Below are 13,643 nucleotides of genomic sequence, written 5' to 3' on the forward strand. Positions count from 1 at the left end.
ATATACAGGGTGATTCTAAAAAGATGGGCAAAATTTTAGGAAATGATAGTACACACCCATGCAAACAATTTTTATCAAAGAATGCATGGTCGAAAGCAAAACGCAAAGGTGCTGGCGCATTTGGAAAGTTGTTTGGTGCAAATGTGAAAGCTCCATTCTTGTTGCGAGTTACTGCACTGCGTTACTTGTCGCCAAGCTTTCGGCCGCTGCAGGGAAAGTTCGTGATATGACTGGTGTGCTTCAAAATGTTCGCCTATCTTTTCTTCGCCGTTGTACTGCATGCATAGCAGCTGCCGGCCACTGTTTAGAACACTTATTGTAATCACATGCCATTAAATTTGCTTTTATAACTTCATCGTTCTTTGTGTGTTTTTGCCTCATATAAGAACATAAACTTTGACGCCCTCTAGCGGTTTTGAGTTTTGTTTTCGATCATGCATCGTTGATAAAAATTGTTTGCATGGGTGTGTGCTATCACTTCCTAAACTTTTGCCCATCTTCTTAGAATCACCCTGTATGTATATATATATATATATATATTAAATTTCGCACTGAAATTGATTTTATTATTGATTGGTATTCTGTTTAACTACATTTTCAAATCAAAGGCATTATTATATGTTACTGAAATAACCGTAAAAAGTTTTCAAAGGAAATGTTCTCTTCAGTAAATTTAAAAGTTGGAAAAAATTAACGCTCTCTCTCTTTGCTTTCATTCCTGTCCTCCTATGAGAGAAGAAGAACGAATTGAAAAAATGTTGTCGCTTTCACACCGCATTTACTCCCTTCCTTGTCTTAAATAGAGAAGGAATTGAAAAAAAAAAAAAAATGCTGTTTCGGATTCTCTTTTGGTTTTCCAAAAGTTGCTCCGAGAATGACGATCTTTTCTTTATTTTATCCATTGTTCATTTGCACTTTTCTTTTATCAAATTATTGACTCAAAAAATCAGTAAAATAAAAGAAGCAAAAAAAATATATACAGTCGGACCTCTATTTAACGAAGTCGACAAATCCCGATAATAAGTTCGTTATATTGAAAACTCGTTAAATAGAAAAATCCCCTTTTAAAAAACTTGACTGGGTGCGTAGCTAAATCTTTGAATCAAAAATAAGCACTTTTTAAAAACTTTTCAAGCACTTTACAAAAATTTTCAAGCACTCAAAAAATTCATATTGAATCAATATTATTGAAAAACAAAAACGTTTTATGAACAGTTTTAGCATTAAAAATAAAAAAAACTCAATAAGAAACGGACGTAAATCGAAACAATCAGTAATTTCCCACATCACCGAGTGAATTCAACTTGACTCTGAACAAAAGTACCCTTACCCCCTACATCAAAAAAGTGTTAGAAGTAAAATAAAATGAACAAGAATAAAATTATAAATTAAAAAGAGAAACATTTAATAAGGATCTGACTCTATCCGAATTGGAGCACTCGGGTTTCAGTTTCGAGAGAGTACGCGCATGCTCAAGTCATAACGTGGATACGACATGAAGTCCGTGTGAATGATGACATAGCAAACATCCCATTTTTCGTGAAATACAGGGGATCCGCCAGATATCACTGAAGGAAGAAAAAAATTATTCGTGAAAAAAAGGCACTTTTTAAAAACGCCAGCTGAAACAAGCACCTTTAAAAGCTTTTAAAAACGAAATCTCGCAAAAAGCACCTTTAAGTACTTTTTACAAACGCTACGCACCCTGCTTGAACAACACAAAACGGGTTTTAAATTCAGAAACACTAGGCATAATTAAAACAGCGATGGATGCACCTTTATCTTGTAAACTAGTATCTACTATTTATTTCATAAATCTTAACCATAAAAGAAATTTGTATGGAAAGCAAGTATAGAGTATAACATTATCCAGTTTTACACTATAATGCATTTTCAACTAAAAAAAAAAGCTAAACTGATGTATAAATTGATAGCTGCAGTTATCACAAAAGTAATTTTTAACATACATTACCACATGCGTTCTTATTTTACTGATTCTTCTAAAATAACTTTTAGAGTAAAACTTTAAATAGGGCTTCGAAAATCAATTCAATGTCATTTCCCCCATAAAATCCGTTAACAAGTTTGAAATGTTCTGAAATATTTTAGAAAATAGGGAAAGTAGCTCTTAACGAAAATTTCCTTAAATATAAAATTCAATTCGTTGCTTAAAAAATTTAATAAATAGCATTGCTGTTAGCATTAGCATTGACTGTTTTGTATATTTAAAAAATTCAATTGATTTTCAAAATGTCATTTTCCTGGTATGTCACAAACAATATTTCCAATATTAACTAGCTTCAAAACTTCCCATTACTTATTCAATATCGTATTTTTTTTTTATCTCAACTGTTGTTTTCAAGAATATACGCAGAGGGTATTATTGACAAAAAATGTGTTGAAATTTATTTTTTCTGTCAATAATTTGTTTGTCAGGCGAAAATCTGTCACTTTCCTGTCTACTTTTATTTACTGATTTATAACCAAAATCGATAGCGCCAGCAATCTATATCTTATGTTAATAGATTGCTTAGAATACCATCCTATCTGAGCGCGTCTTATTGTATGAATAAAGAACCAACTTTCCAACTTTCCGGTTGGAAATGCCAACTTTCTGGTTCAAAATCTATTTCAAACAATTTTTCAAGGTGAGTAGGTTTTCATGTTGTCATTTTCCTGTCTTCTTGAAATCGTAAATAACATTAACTACATAGATTTATCTGAATTATTTCAGGAAATCCTGCTGTTTTCTGCCGAATGTAAACGTCTTAGGCCAAAATGTTAAATTATAATAAAGTTAAATGCTATAAAAGGGCAAATTTGTCATTATCCTGACTGTCATTTTCCCGGCTTATGACTCACAGGACATTGACGTGTTACCAGAAAACAATATATAGTAAAGAGGAAAAGCAAATATTAACCTAATACCAGGCTTATACAAGATTGTAATATGCTTGAATGTGATTAAAGTTATTTATTTATTTAACGATTGATTATTATACACAATTTTATTCCGTACATATCAGCAACAAAAGTTTTTTTGATTCTTTCTACAGTGGATGAAAGAATTAATTTAAGTAGGGTAAACCAACCAGTGAAGGAACACTACACAGTGAAGGAACATTCCATATTTAGTGATTAAAGATAAGAATTTGAAAGTTTTTCTTTATATTGATTGGTAACAATAACTTACTGCCAAACAATGGGAAGTCATCTAGCAATGTTTTGGATTAGCTGGCCACATAGACTTCTCTGGAAAAATGTTTTAATTTGTTATTATCTCTGCAACACCTTGTTTCTTTGAAAAAATTATAAGATGAGTGTTTGTATTTATGCGTTTGAAGTGGAATTAATTGCATGTAATAGTTTTATTTTTCTCACTGCGAAAATGAGAATTCAAAATATAGTTATTGAAGTTACGTTTTATTTTTTTAACCATCATAGCATAATCAAGTACTGAAATAAGGGGGTGTTTATTCACTGGATCACCATACGATGAAAAACCATTGAGGGAACAAGTGTTCCTTTATTGGTTTTTTTCTCAGTTAATGAAAATAAAAGAAAAACATTAATTTTCTTGCACCTTTAGTGATGTTTTGCGTCAAAAGTATGTTAAAAATACAAAAAACAACTTCTAACCAGTGAAGGAACAGGCATGTTCCTTTACTGGGCATAGATTTCCCATTGAATGAACAGTATGTGTTAATATGTTGAGACTTTAATTTCCAATTCATGATTGCAAAAAAAGTTAACATTCTCCAAGTATTTGTATGTTATAATTTCAAGAATAGGCTTGCTTTTAGATATTCGTATGGCATATAAATTCATAAAGAGCATTAAAGAATAACCAAAAATAAGTGTTCCTTTACTGGGTGTTCATTCACTGGTAAGAGCTGTTCCTTCACTTGGTCTTCTTACTACTTGTTATTTGAACCTCCAAAACTTAAAAACAATATTATGTAAGTTCTCTACAATTTTTTTACATAATTTGCAATTAGTAGCAAATATGTTGACACTGTCATTTAACTGAAATTTACGAATTTCGAAATTAATATGATTTTTTAAAAGACAAGAGAAGCTTAAGTGTTCCTTCACTGGTTAGTTTACCCTAATTCATGGTTCATCTAACATAAAGGCTTAAGTTGAGTTACTTACTATTAGCTTAAAATCACTGTTATTCAAAATTTGGTGAATTTCTATATTATTTTTTTTCCTTGAGCAAATATGTAATTAAATAAATACAAAAAAAAATTTTTTGATTATTTTGAAGACTTTAAATTCGAAGAAATATTTTGTTCCGAATTGTCATGTTTCCAGAGAATCACCCATATACCAAAATGACAATTTGAGAAGAAGAAAAAATAGTATTCAGAAAAATTCTCTCAATAATTACCTTTTCGAATTTCGAATTTTCATTTACTGAACGGATTTAATATTATTGAATGCATGCACAGCATAAAATGACTACTTTCCTATCTTAAAAAAAATTTTATGGCAATTTTTTCATCTTTTTTTTTTAGGTACTAGACTATTTTTTTGTTTCAGTTACAAGACACAAAATGTATAATAATAATAATGTATAATAATCTGTTGGAATAATAATATGTCATTATACAAAGGAAACAAAACATACCTTCCTGTCTTTGTGATGATCATTTCTGTTCCAAGTTCGTTAAATTTCTCCCACAAATCTTTGTTTTCTAGAATGCACTCAACGCGCAGAAGATCTTCGCAATTGCAACGACCCTTCAGCGTTTCCGCGTAAGGATTCGCCGATGCAGACGATTCCGGGGAAGAACGTCGCTTCACCTGCTGCTGAGGTTTCTTCGGACGAACATCCTCTTCGTTTACGTCACTCCCCTGCAAACACACACCCCCCTATTACTTAGTTATTCATAATAATGGGGATACATTTTGGATTTGCAAGTTTCTATGAAAACTCAATTATAATTGAAAAACTCGTTGGAATTTAACTTTTCATTAAAAAAATGTAACAACAGCGTCAGTTTAACACTTAGAAAGACTGAAATACCTATATTGCCCAAACCTATATTATATACCTATCTTGCCCAAGAGCAGTCAAAATGACTGGATTGTAAAAAGAATAAATAACGTGTAAAGAAATTTGTTTAACATTAATTTTTGATATTTTTTTGTTTACTATTTACAGTTATATAACAAGTTATTAGTAAATATTAACAATAAAAAATTGTATGTTGTACAAAATTCTGAGAAATTGTGTCATTATATACATCATTGTTTTTCGAATTGAAATTAAAAAGCAGTCAAAATGACTTTCTTAGGCAATCTAGTGTTAAGAACAGTAAAACCTCGCTACAACGATATTTTGGGGAGCCAATAAATATGTTGTTGTAGAGGGATATATTGTTATATCGAGGGCCTACATAATTTGGGGACGCAATAAGATTTTTTTTTCAAATTTAAATGTTATACATGCATTACTATACTATAACTATACTATACTTACTATGCATTACTATACTATGTACTATATACTGTGTATTACTATATACTATGTATTACTATACTATGTACTATATATACTATGTATTACTATACTATATACTATGTATTACTTTACTTACTATAACTATATTTATATATTATATAAAAAATAAGATTAAATTAGATTTTTTTCTAAGTTTAAATGTTATACGTGTATTAACTGTAAATATACAGTCGGACTTCGATTTAACGGACTTTGCGAATTTCTCTAGTTTGCGAATTTTTTCGAGGTACCGAGAATATTTTGGAAATTTCTTCGTAAAATAACTTCCAAACAACGAAGTGAATTTTCTATTTAGCGAAATTTTCTTTGAGATCCACTTTGCCTATTTCCCAATTCCCTATTTAACTTCCACTTTCCCTATTCAAAATTTATAATTTTCTCAGTTATAATTTTCTACAGCGAATAAATGTAGTCAAAATTTTATACAAAAATTTAGCGGTTTTTAGTTGAAAATGTTTATAGAATGATAGTGTAACACTGAATAATGTTCTTGCTTTTCATACATATTTCTTTTATGGTTAAGATTCATTAAATTAAATAGTAGATACTACTTCGAAAGATAAATGTGTATCCATTGCTATTTTAATTATGTCTAGTGTTTATGAATTTATAACCCGTTTTGTGTTGTTTAAGTATTTCAAAAGATGATTTTTGTTTTTAACGAATTTTCCATATAACGAACTTATTATCGGGATTTAGCAACTTCGTTAAATAGAGGTCCGACTATATTTATATATTAGATAAAAAAATTAATTTGCTGAGTGTTAATTATGGTTAAATATTAAAAACATTTGAAATAAATTCAGAAAATAAGATTGTAAGCATACCAGAAAAACGTTTTTATTGAGAATAATCTGATATTTCTTTTGTTTATTCATTTTTTTTTACTGTCAAGTTAACCCACAAAGCATGCATTGAAACCAAAGCCCGAAAATGTATTTCGTTTGTAATGGGTGCCCCCCCCCCCTACACTCTACAGAAAAAATTATTTTTCAGATGTTAATGTGACGCTTGTGGTCATGATCAGCTTTTAACATAAAGGAATCAGATACGAAAGTTACATCTGTGACTTCCTAAGAGAAGAGGGAGGCAATTCTAAGAACGGAAGGTCTTCTGGTGGTCAGCCGTGAGTCTTCTTTTGTCAGAAAATATTGAAAAAATGTGGCAAAAGATGATAAATAAGATCTTTTTTACATTATTTGAAAAGGAGGAATAAGGAATGGAGAGAATGGAGAAAATAAGGCTGAAATTAGGAGAGAAAAAAAAATCGCTTTACAGGGGTTTATTGCGTCAGAGAATATGGTAATTTTGAGAGGAGCATTGACATTAATTCATGCTCAAGTTTGTCGGGACTACGAAACATTATCTTAATAAAAGAACGATCGATATCCAATCCAGTACCCCCAGAGGTATTGATTTGTTATGTGAACATGGAGGACTTTTGCGACTCGACAGATTTAATGTGCATCAGTCACTTTACTACGCGGGGAGTCCTCGGCCGGCTGGCTTCGAGCCCATGATTTCTCGAACATGGGCCCAGCGACCTACCCACTAGGCTGTCGAGGAGGTAACAGGTAGAATTCAAGATGTTTATAAGAAAATAGATGGTCTCTTAACGGAAAGGCCCCCGTAAAGTTCCGATTGTGAGGTCCGAACTCAACATGTTGATCAGAATCAGACGAGCGGAAGACACTTTCGGAGGAACAATGGATGGTGACTCATCGGAAACACGATAAGAATTCTAAAATGATCTTGAAGAGACATTATAAACAATTTCTTTAAAAGAAGAAGGAGGGAAAACGATCCTTTAATGGACTCATATTCTATTTCATCTCCTGCATATCATTCGAAACGATCGAACAACTACAAAGATAATGTTTTTGATGCATCGTCACACATTTGTCCTTCTTGAACGATTATTTAAACACGGGGCCAAATCTAAATAATGACAGTTTTTTTGACATATTAATTAAAATGTCGTCACTATTTACGCAAAGTCGATTTATCCAAATCAAAATTGTCCAGGTCGCGTGATAGTGATCGTTTTAGTTGGAGTGATGATTTCGATGCTTTAAATTTGGATTCGTCGCTGCTTCTATTAAATTTATTTATTTTTAAAAAAAGTACACAATTCTGACACAGTGAAATAGAATTGAACAGTTTTTATGTTCATTCAAGAAGCAATAAAAGAAAAATCTTCCATGAAGCAGACTAATTCTGTAAATTGTGAGAAGTGAAATTATATTAATTTTACTTTTTGAGTATTTTGCCATATTTGATTGTTGTTGTAGTTCATTCACGCCGCATTAGAGCTGCACAATGGGCTATTGGCGACGGTCTGGGAAACATCCCTGGGGATGATCCGAAGACATGCCATCACAATTTTGATCCTCTGCAGAGGGGATGGCTCCCCCTCTTCGGTAGCCCAACGACTTGCGCGCGAAGTCGAGCACTTTACGGTAGAGCAGTTTAACGAGAACCCATACAGCGCACCCTCGGTTCTAACGCAGACTGATCCAAGTGGTCACCCATCCGCCCACTGACCGCATTCAGTGATGCTTGACTTCGGTGATCTGCTGGGAACCGTGTCTTAACGATCAGTCCACTGCGGGACGAAGAAAAGTGTTGAAAGAAGCAATAAATAAAAAGAAACGAAACTTCAATGAAGTGGGCATGCCATGAAGCAAACTAATTCTACAAAGTTGTGAGAAGTGAAATTATGTTAATTTTACTTTTTGCATATTTTGGGATATTTGATAACATCTTGAAAAAATATTTTGTACGCAAGTATAAAATTTGTTTAGCCAAGGATAAATTCTGTAAAAAAAATAATTTTTGGTCATGACTTTTATATCATTTTAATGAATGTAACTTCATTTTTAAAGGGTAAAATATAAAACGTGAACACAATCGATCGAATAGTCTTTGAGTCATTTTAAAAATATCGTCCATTCAAAATTTGATTTCTCAAAAGATCTGCTGTCCCAAGGACCACTTGTTATTATTGGATGGTGGTAATTTCAAGGGTCTCGAACCAGTTGACGCTGGACATGATTTTCTCTTCCCTTGATATACTTCTTATAATTAAGAAACAACACTCAAGCACCTCTATAAATGATTATTTTTCAGGGTTTGCTTATTGAAGGAGGTGACTTCGGTTATATGAAACCAACGAATTAATCAGACAACACAGTTTTAAATACAGTCGAACTTCTATTTAACGAACTTCCCTTTTACGAATTTCTTTATTTTGCGAATGTTTTCAAGAAATCGAACACATTTTGGAAATTTCTTCGTAAAATAACTTCCAAATACTAGAAGTGAATTTTCTATTGAACAACCTTTTTTTCGGGATCCACTTTCCCTATTTCCCAAAATATTTCAGAATATTTTAAACTTGTTAACGCATTTTATGGTGGAAATGCCCTTATTTTGATTTTTGAAGCCCACTTAACTTTTAGAGAAAGCAGTAAAATCCCTTCCCCCCCCCCTTTTTTTTTTCTTTCTTTTTCTCATTTCAAACGAAAAACTCATTAACGGATTTTATCAGTAGCCATTAAACTTAAGAACGCATGTGGTAATGCGTGCTTGAAACTACTTTAATAATTAATGCAGCTATAATTTTACTCATAAATTTTGCTTCTTCTTAGTTGAAAATGTATGCAGCATGATAGTGTAACACTGGATAATGTTTTGCTCTATTCTTGCTTTCCATGCAGAAGGGTGTATCAATTGATTTTTTTAATTATGTCTAGTGTTTATGAATTTAAAACCTGTTTTGTTTCGTTTAAGTACTTCAAGAGGTGATTCTATATTTGACGAATTTTCCATATAACGAACTTATTATCGGGATTTAGCGACTTCGTTAAATAGAGGTCCGACTGTATTATGGGTATCAATTGAGACCCTTTTGACTTCCTAACATCCAATGAATAATTAGAAAGGAAAACTTGTTTTACTTTTAACATGAATTAACAACTCAGGATGACGAATTAATTATGTGTAATGGAGTCATTTATTTTACTTTATCTTTCGTTCGCTCTCTGCCGCAGATAAGAGACTTTTGCGTGTAATGATGACATGAAACTTGATTGCTGTTAAAATCAGCAGAATAAGCACGTTTAAAAAAACGTTTATTTTAAGAAGATAAAACTGCTGATTTCTCCTGGTGATTCTGTTGTGTAGTTCCCCATCTGTTGCACAAAATCACCTTAAATCAACTATGTCAAAAATGCCATTTTTTTCACGAAGGAACAGAAAAAACAAAAAATGAAGGCATAAATAAAAGGTAACAAGCAAACATCTCCGTTTTTTATAGACTCAAAGGAAAATCAAAAAAATTCAAAATGACATATCAGTGATTAAACACGTTTAAAAAAATCCAGCTTTTCTTTTTTAATCGAAACTGATTTTTTTTTAAGCTGCCACTGTGGGGCAGAAGACCATGATCTTTGGCCAAAAGTCAAAAATTAAATTTCAACTAAAATATGAGTTGAGAGTATTAATATAGCCCAAATTAAGTATTCATAATCATTCATTCAAACATTATAATTTACTTTTTGGACCGACGACAGTACAATGTAATAAAAAATAAGTTAACAAAAAAAATTTTTAAATGTCACTTTTAAATTTTTATTTTAGAAATATATATAGGAATTTCACCTTACTGTTTACATTTTTATCAGAGTAATTAATCTGAAATTATATTACAATTTTTCAATGTGTCGAATTAGTTAATACTCTTGACACACATATAGTTTATATCTTATCATTTAACGTTTCACAATGTTTGAATGACTTCAGAAACTTAGTTCCAAAAATTTCCACGAGGTAATTAGCTAAACTTTTTTTTTTTTCGTCTTCTTTGATGTTTCTTCTTTTGAAAAAACCTGCCCTATTTTGCCCGTATGGCAAAGGTGGACTATAAATATACCGAAAAACAAAAATTATGTTTTTTTCCTCACGTGTTAGCGTTATTTTGTAATATTACTTCGGAAATATAATTTGCTTTTCATTTTCAATATAAAATGACGAAAATTTTTATATTTTCATTGCTATATTTAATTATTTAAACGTACTATAGTATTTTTTTTTAATATTTGCTTTTTTTATATTGCTTAGTGTATTTCAATATTTCAACTATGAATTCAATTTACCTGCACATAAAAACCTCTAAATACAAATTTTGAAACAAATTTTATCGAAATACTAATTTTGGCCTCGAAACCTTTGCTGGCCCACTGTGAGCTGTAGGTATCACACATCAAAAACTTCCTTTTTTAATAAGTGCGAAAAATGGAACAAACGTTATTTTAGTTGAGATGTTTTAAAGAGGATGAATAAAAGATATCTTACCTCTTCTACATCTTCATCTTCTTCTGGGACACTTGATGCTGGCGTGGATCGATCCCTCTTCTGACCTCCTCCGATTCTGTCCCACGTCCCACTACTCTCCGAATCGGACGCCGCAAACGACAATGCATCCCCTACAACAACAGAAAGGATGGAATTTATATAGTGACAAAACTCATGGAATATCAATATGCAAATATCTAGATTGCGGTATATTATCGTGTGCAAATTGTATAGATGACGCAAGACTGGAATGAACAGACTTGCAATGATAGAGCTAGACGCATGGGATATTCCACTTCAGAAATTTTGAGGGAATTTACCATTGCTAGATCTGCAGGGTACCTAATTTCATGCATAACCTTCCCTTATGGACAAGGCAGTGGCACTCAATGACAGTGTTAACAGACAAATTAGAATGTGTGGAATAATCGCAAGCACTTAATCGATTAAAATGGCACCCATTAACCATAATATCAGTCGTGCGTTGTACAAAAATTATGAAGCATTAACAGCATGACCTTCTTTTTTCCATTTCTCCTTTGGTTTTTTAATATATATAGTTTACTTTTTTACTTCAGTTAGTACTTATTAACAGAATTATTTAAACATTATCGTCAGAAACGGTATGACGATTTTTTTCATTCTTTCTAAACGAATGAGTACCCTTTTTCTATTGATTTTCACTTTTTAGTACACAGTTTATTTTATTATTTCAATAAGTACTTATTACCAAAATTAATTCAGCATCATTGGCGTCAATTATAGATTGGAGAGTTTTTACCTTTTTATTAAGTCAAATAGTATCATTTTGTGTGTTTTAGTCCAATAATCCTTTCATATCTATTAGTAGCTATTACTTTACCTGTTATTAATTTAACATATTAGTTACAATATTAACACATTATTAGTACCTATTATTAATTGAAATTCATTGGTAACAGAAATGGTGCGACAATTTCTTACTTACGATTTCTTCATTGCTTATGTTTTTTAAAGCGCAGCTTAATTTTTTTTTTCAACTAGTACTCATTACTAAAATTAATTAAAGTTCATTGGCGACAATAATAGTTTGGTGATTTTTTTTCTTAATTGAATTAATATCATTTTTCCATGATAATTAATCAGAATCTTCTTTTTTTAAATTTCAATTAGTATGCATTAAGAAATTTAATGAAGCATCACAAGCGTCGAAAAGAATTAGCACCGTTTCTCCAATAATTTTTACCTTTAGTAAAGAGATTTTTTCTTTTTTTATTTCAAGAATTTTCTATTTCCTAAACTGAAGGCCGGGATAGTCTGGTTGGTAGGGCACTGGGTCCATATCCAAGAAGTCGTGGGTTCGTTCTCCTCCAGCCGAAGATTCCCCTTTCAGTAAAATTGTGACTGATGCACGTTAAATCTGTCGAGTCACAAAGTCCTCCATGTTCCCATAGAACAAATCAAAACCTCTGGGGGTACTGATCCAGGAGTTTCCTTGTCTTCTGGATTGGGAACATGTTTCAAAAGTAGAACTATGAACAAAAATAGCACGCGAATAGCTTTTGGAAATACACTCATGTCCAAAAATTAAGAATTAAAACAGAATCAATCAGAAGTGTACGGTTGCAAAGAAGTAAAACTGTTCACAAGCGTTCTGTAAGTGCCATAACAGAATAATTATGACACAGACATGATTTTTGGTGGAATTATCGGCGAATGTTTCTCAGATGGAAGTATCAGAGGAATGCTTGGCTTTGGTATTAATGCCAAGATGATGTTAGTAGCCGTTACAGTAGAGGTTGCAATGGAACGTTCTTTCTCGTCAGCTATCTACACTCACGGGTACCACAGTTTCAAGCGCGCAGAGTCATTTTGGAAATATTGTAGGCCGCCTATTGGCTTATATGCCAGAACTCATACGTGTTCCAGCCTGGAGTAGAGTCTGACAAGAAGTCTGATTCGCAGAATGCCATGAACCAAGATGAGCATCATTGAAAGATGCGGGGATGGCAGCACTGGATCAAATCGGAACCTAAATGAAACGGGACACCATTCTGAAGCAATATGCTTAGAGTAGGAACAGAATTGGTGTCCTAACTGATGCAGCACGTCCATCACCTCTAACAAGGCGTACCAGAACTGAGCAACCGATCACAGTAAAATGTTAGAATCCCCTTCGCTCTCGAGATGTTTTCCTAGTTCCATATAACGCATCAAATCTCCAAGAAGGCTAGTTTATCCTTATGGATCCAAATGACAGGGCAACAGCATTGATCGTTATAAATCCAGTCGATTGTCCGACACACCGGTTATAAAATAAAATCGATCGATAATAAGTATGCCTAAGGACCCTGTATTTTATCACATGTATTAACCACTATACCAACCATTAAATTTTTGTGAAGTAGATATTTTTTATAATTGCTCCAGGCCGCGATTGTTCAGGGGATAGTTCGACGCCCAGCGATGTCTGGTAGATACCAAGTTCCGGCTTGTACTAAACACAGTTCAGTGGTAGACGGATCATGGGTCCCTTTGCCCTCAGGCTAACCGTGAGAGGTTTCAGTGGTCTTTTATCTCCATGTAACGCAAATGCGGGTTAGTTTCCCCAAAAAGTCCACCACGCAGGCAAATTTCTCCCTATACTTGATCCAGGATCTCCCTATACTTGACCATCTTCTGAATTGGGTTCAAACTTACAAGGCTACGGGTTCGAACTTTAGTAGTCGTAAACTCAAACTGTTCAACGACGGTTAAAAAACAAAATTGCTCCAGGGAG

General features: G+C 32.6%; 1 protein-coding gene across 1 annotated transcript in view; it reads right to left on the bottom strand.

Moving 5' to 3' along the window:
• Nucleotides 1-13,643, bottom strand: part of LOC107456274 (T-box transcription factor TBX20) — a 70,314-nt gene that overhangs the window by 25,983 nt on the left and 30,688 nt on the right. Inside the window, exons 2-3 of the mRNA XM_043053805.2 lie at nucleotides 10,886-11,016; nucleotides 4,634-4,860 (exon numbers count right to left, since the gene is read on the bottom strand). Coding sequence (XP_042909739.1) covers nucleotides 4,634-4,860; nucleotides 10,886-11,016 — 358 coding nt within the window. The remainder of the gene's footprint in view (nucleotides 1-4,633; nucleotides 4,861-10,885; nucleotides 11,017-13,643) is intronic.

Source organism: Parasteatoda tepidariorum, chromosome 10, assembly GCF_043381705.1.
Source record: "Parasteatoda tepidariorum isolate YZ-2023 chromosome 10, CAS_Ptep_4.0, whole genome shotgun sequence".
Taxonomy (NCBI): domain Eukaryota; kingdom Metazoa; phylum Arthropoda; class Arachnida; order Araneae; family Theridiidae; genus Parasteatoda; species Parasteatoda tepidariorum.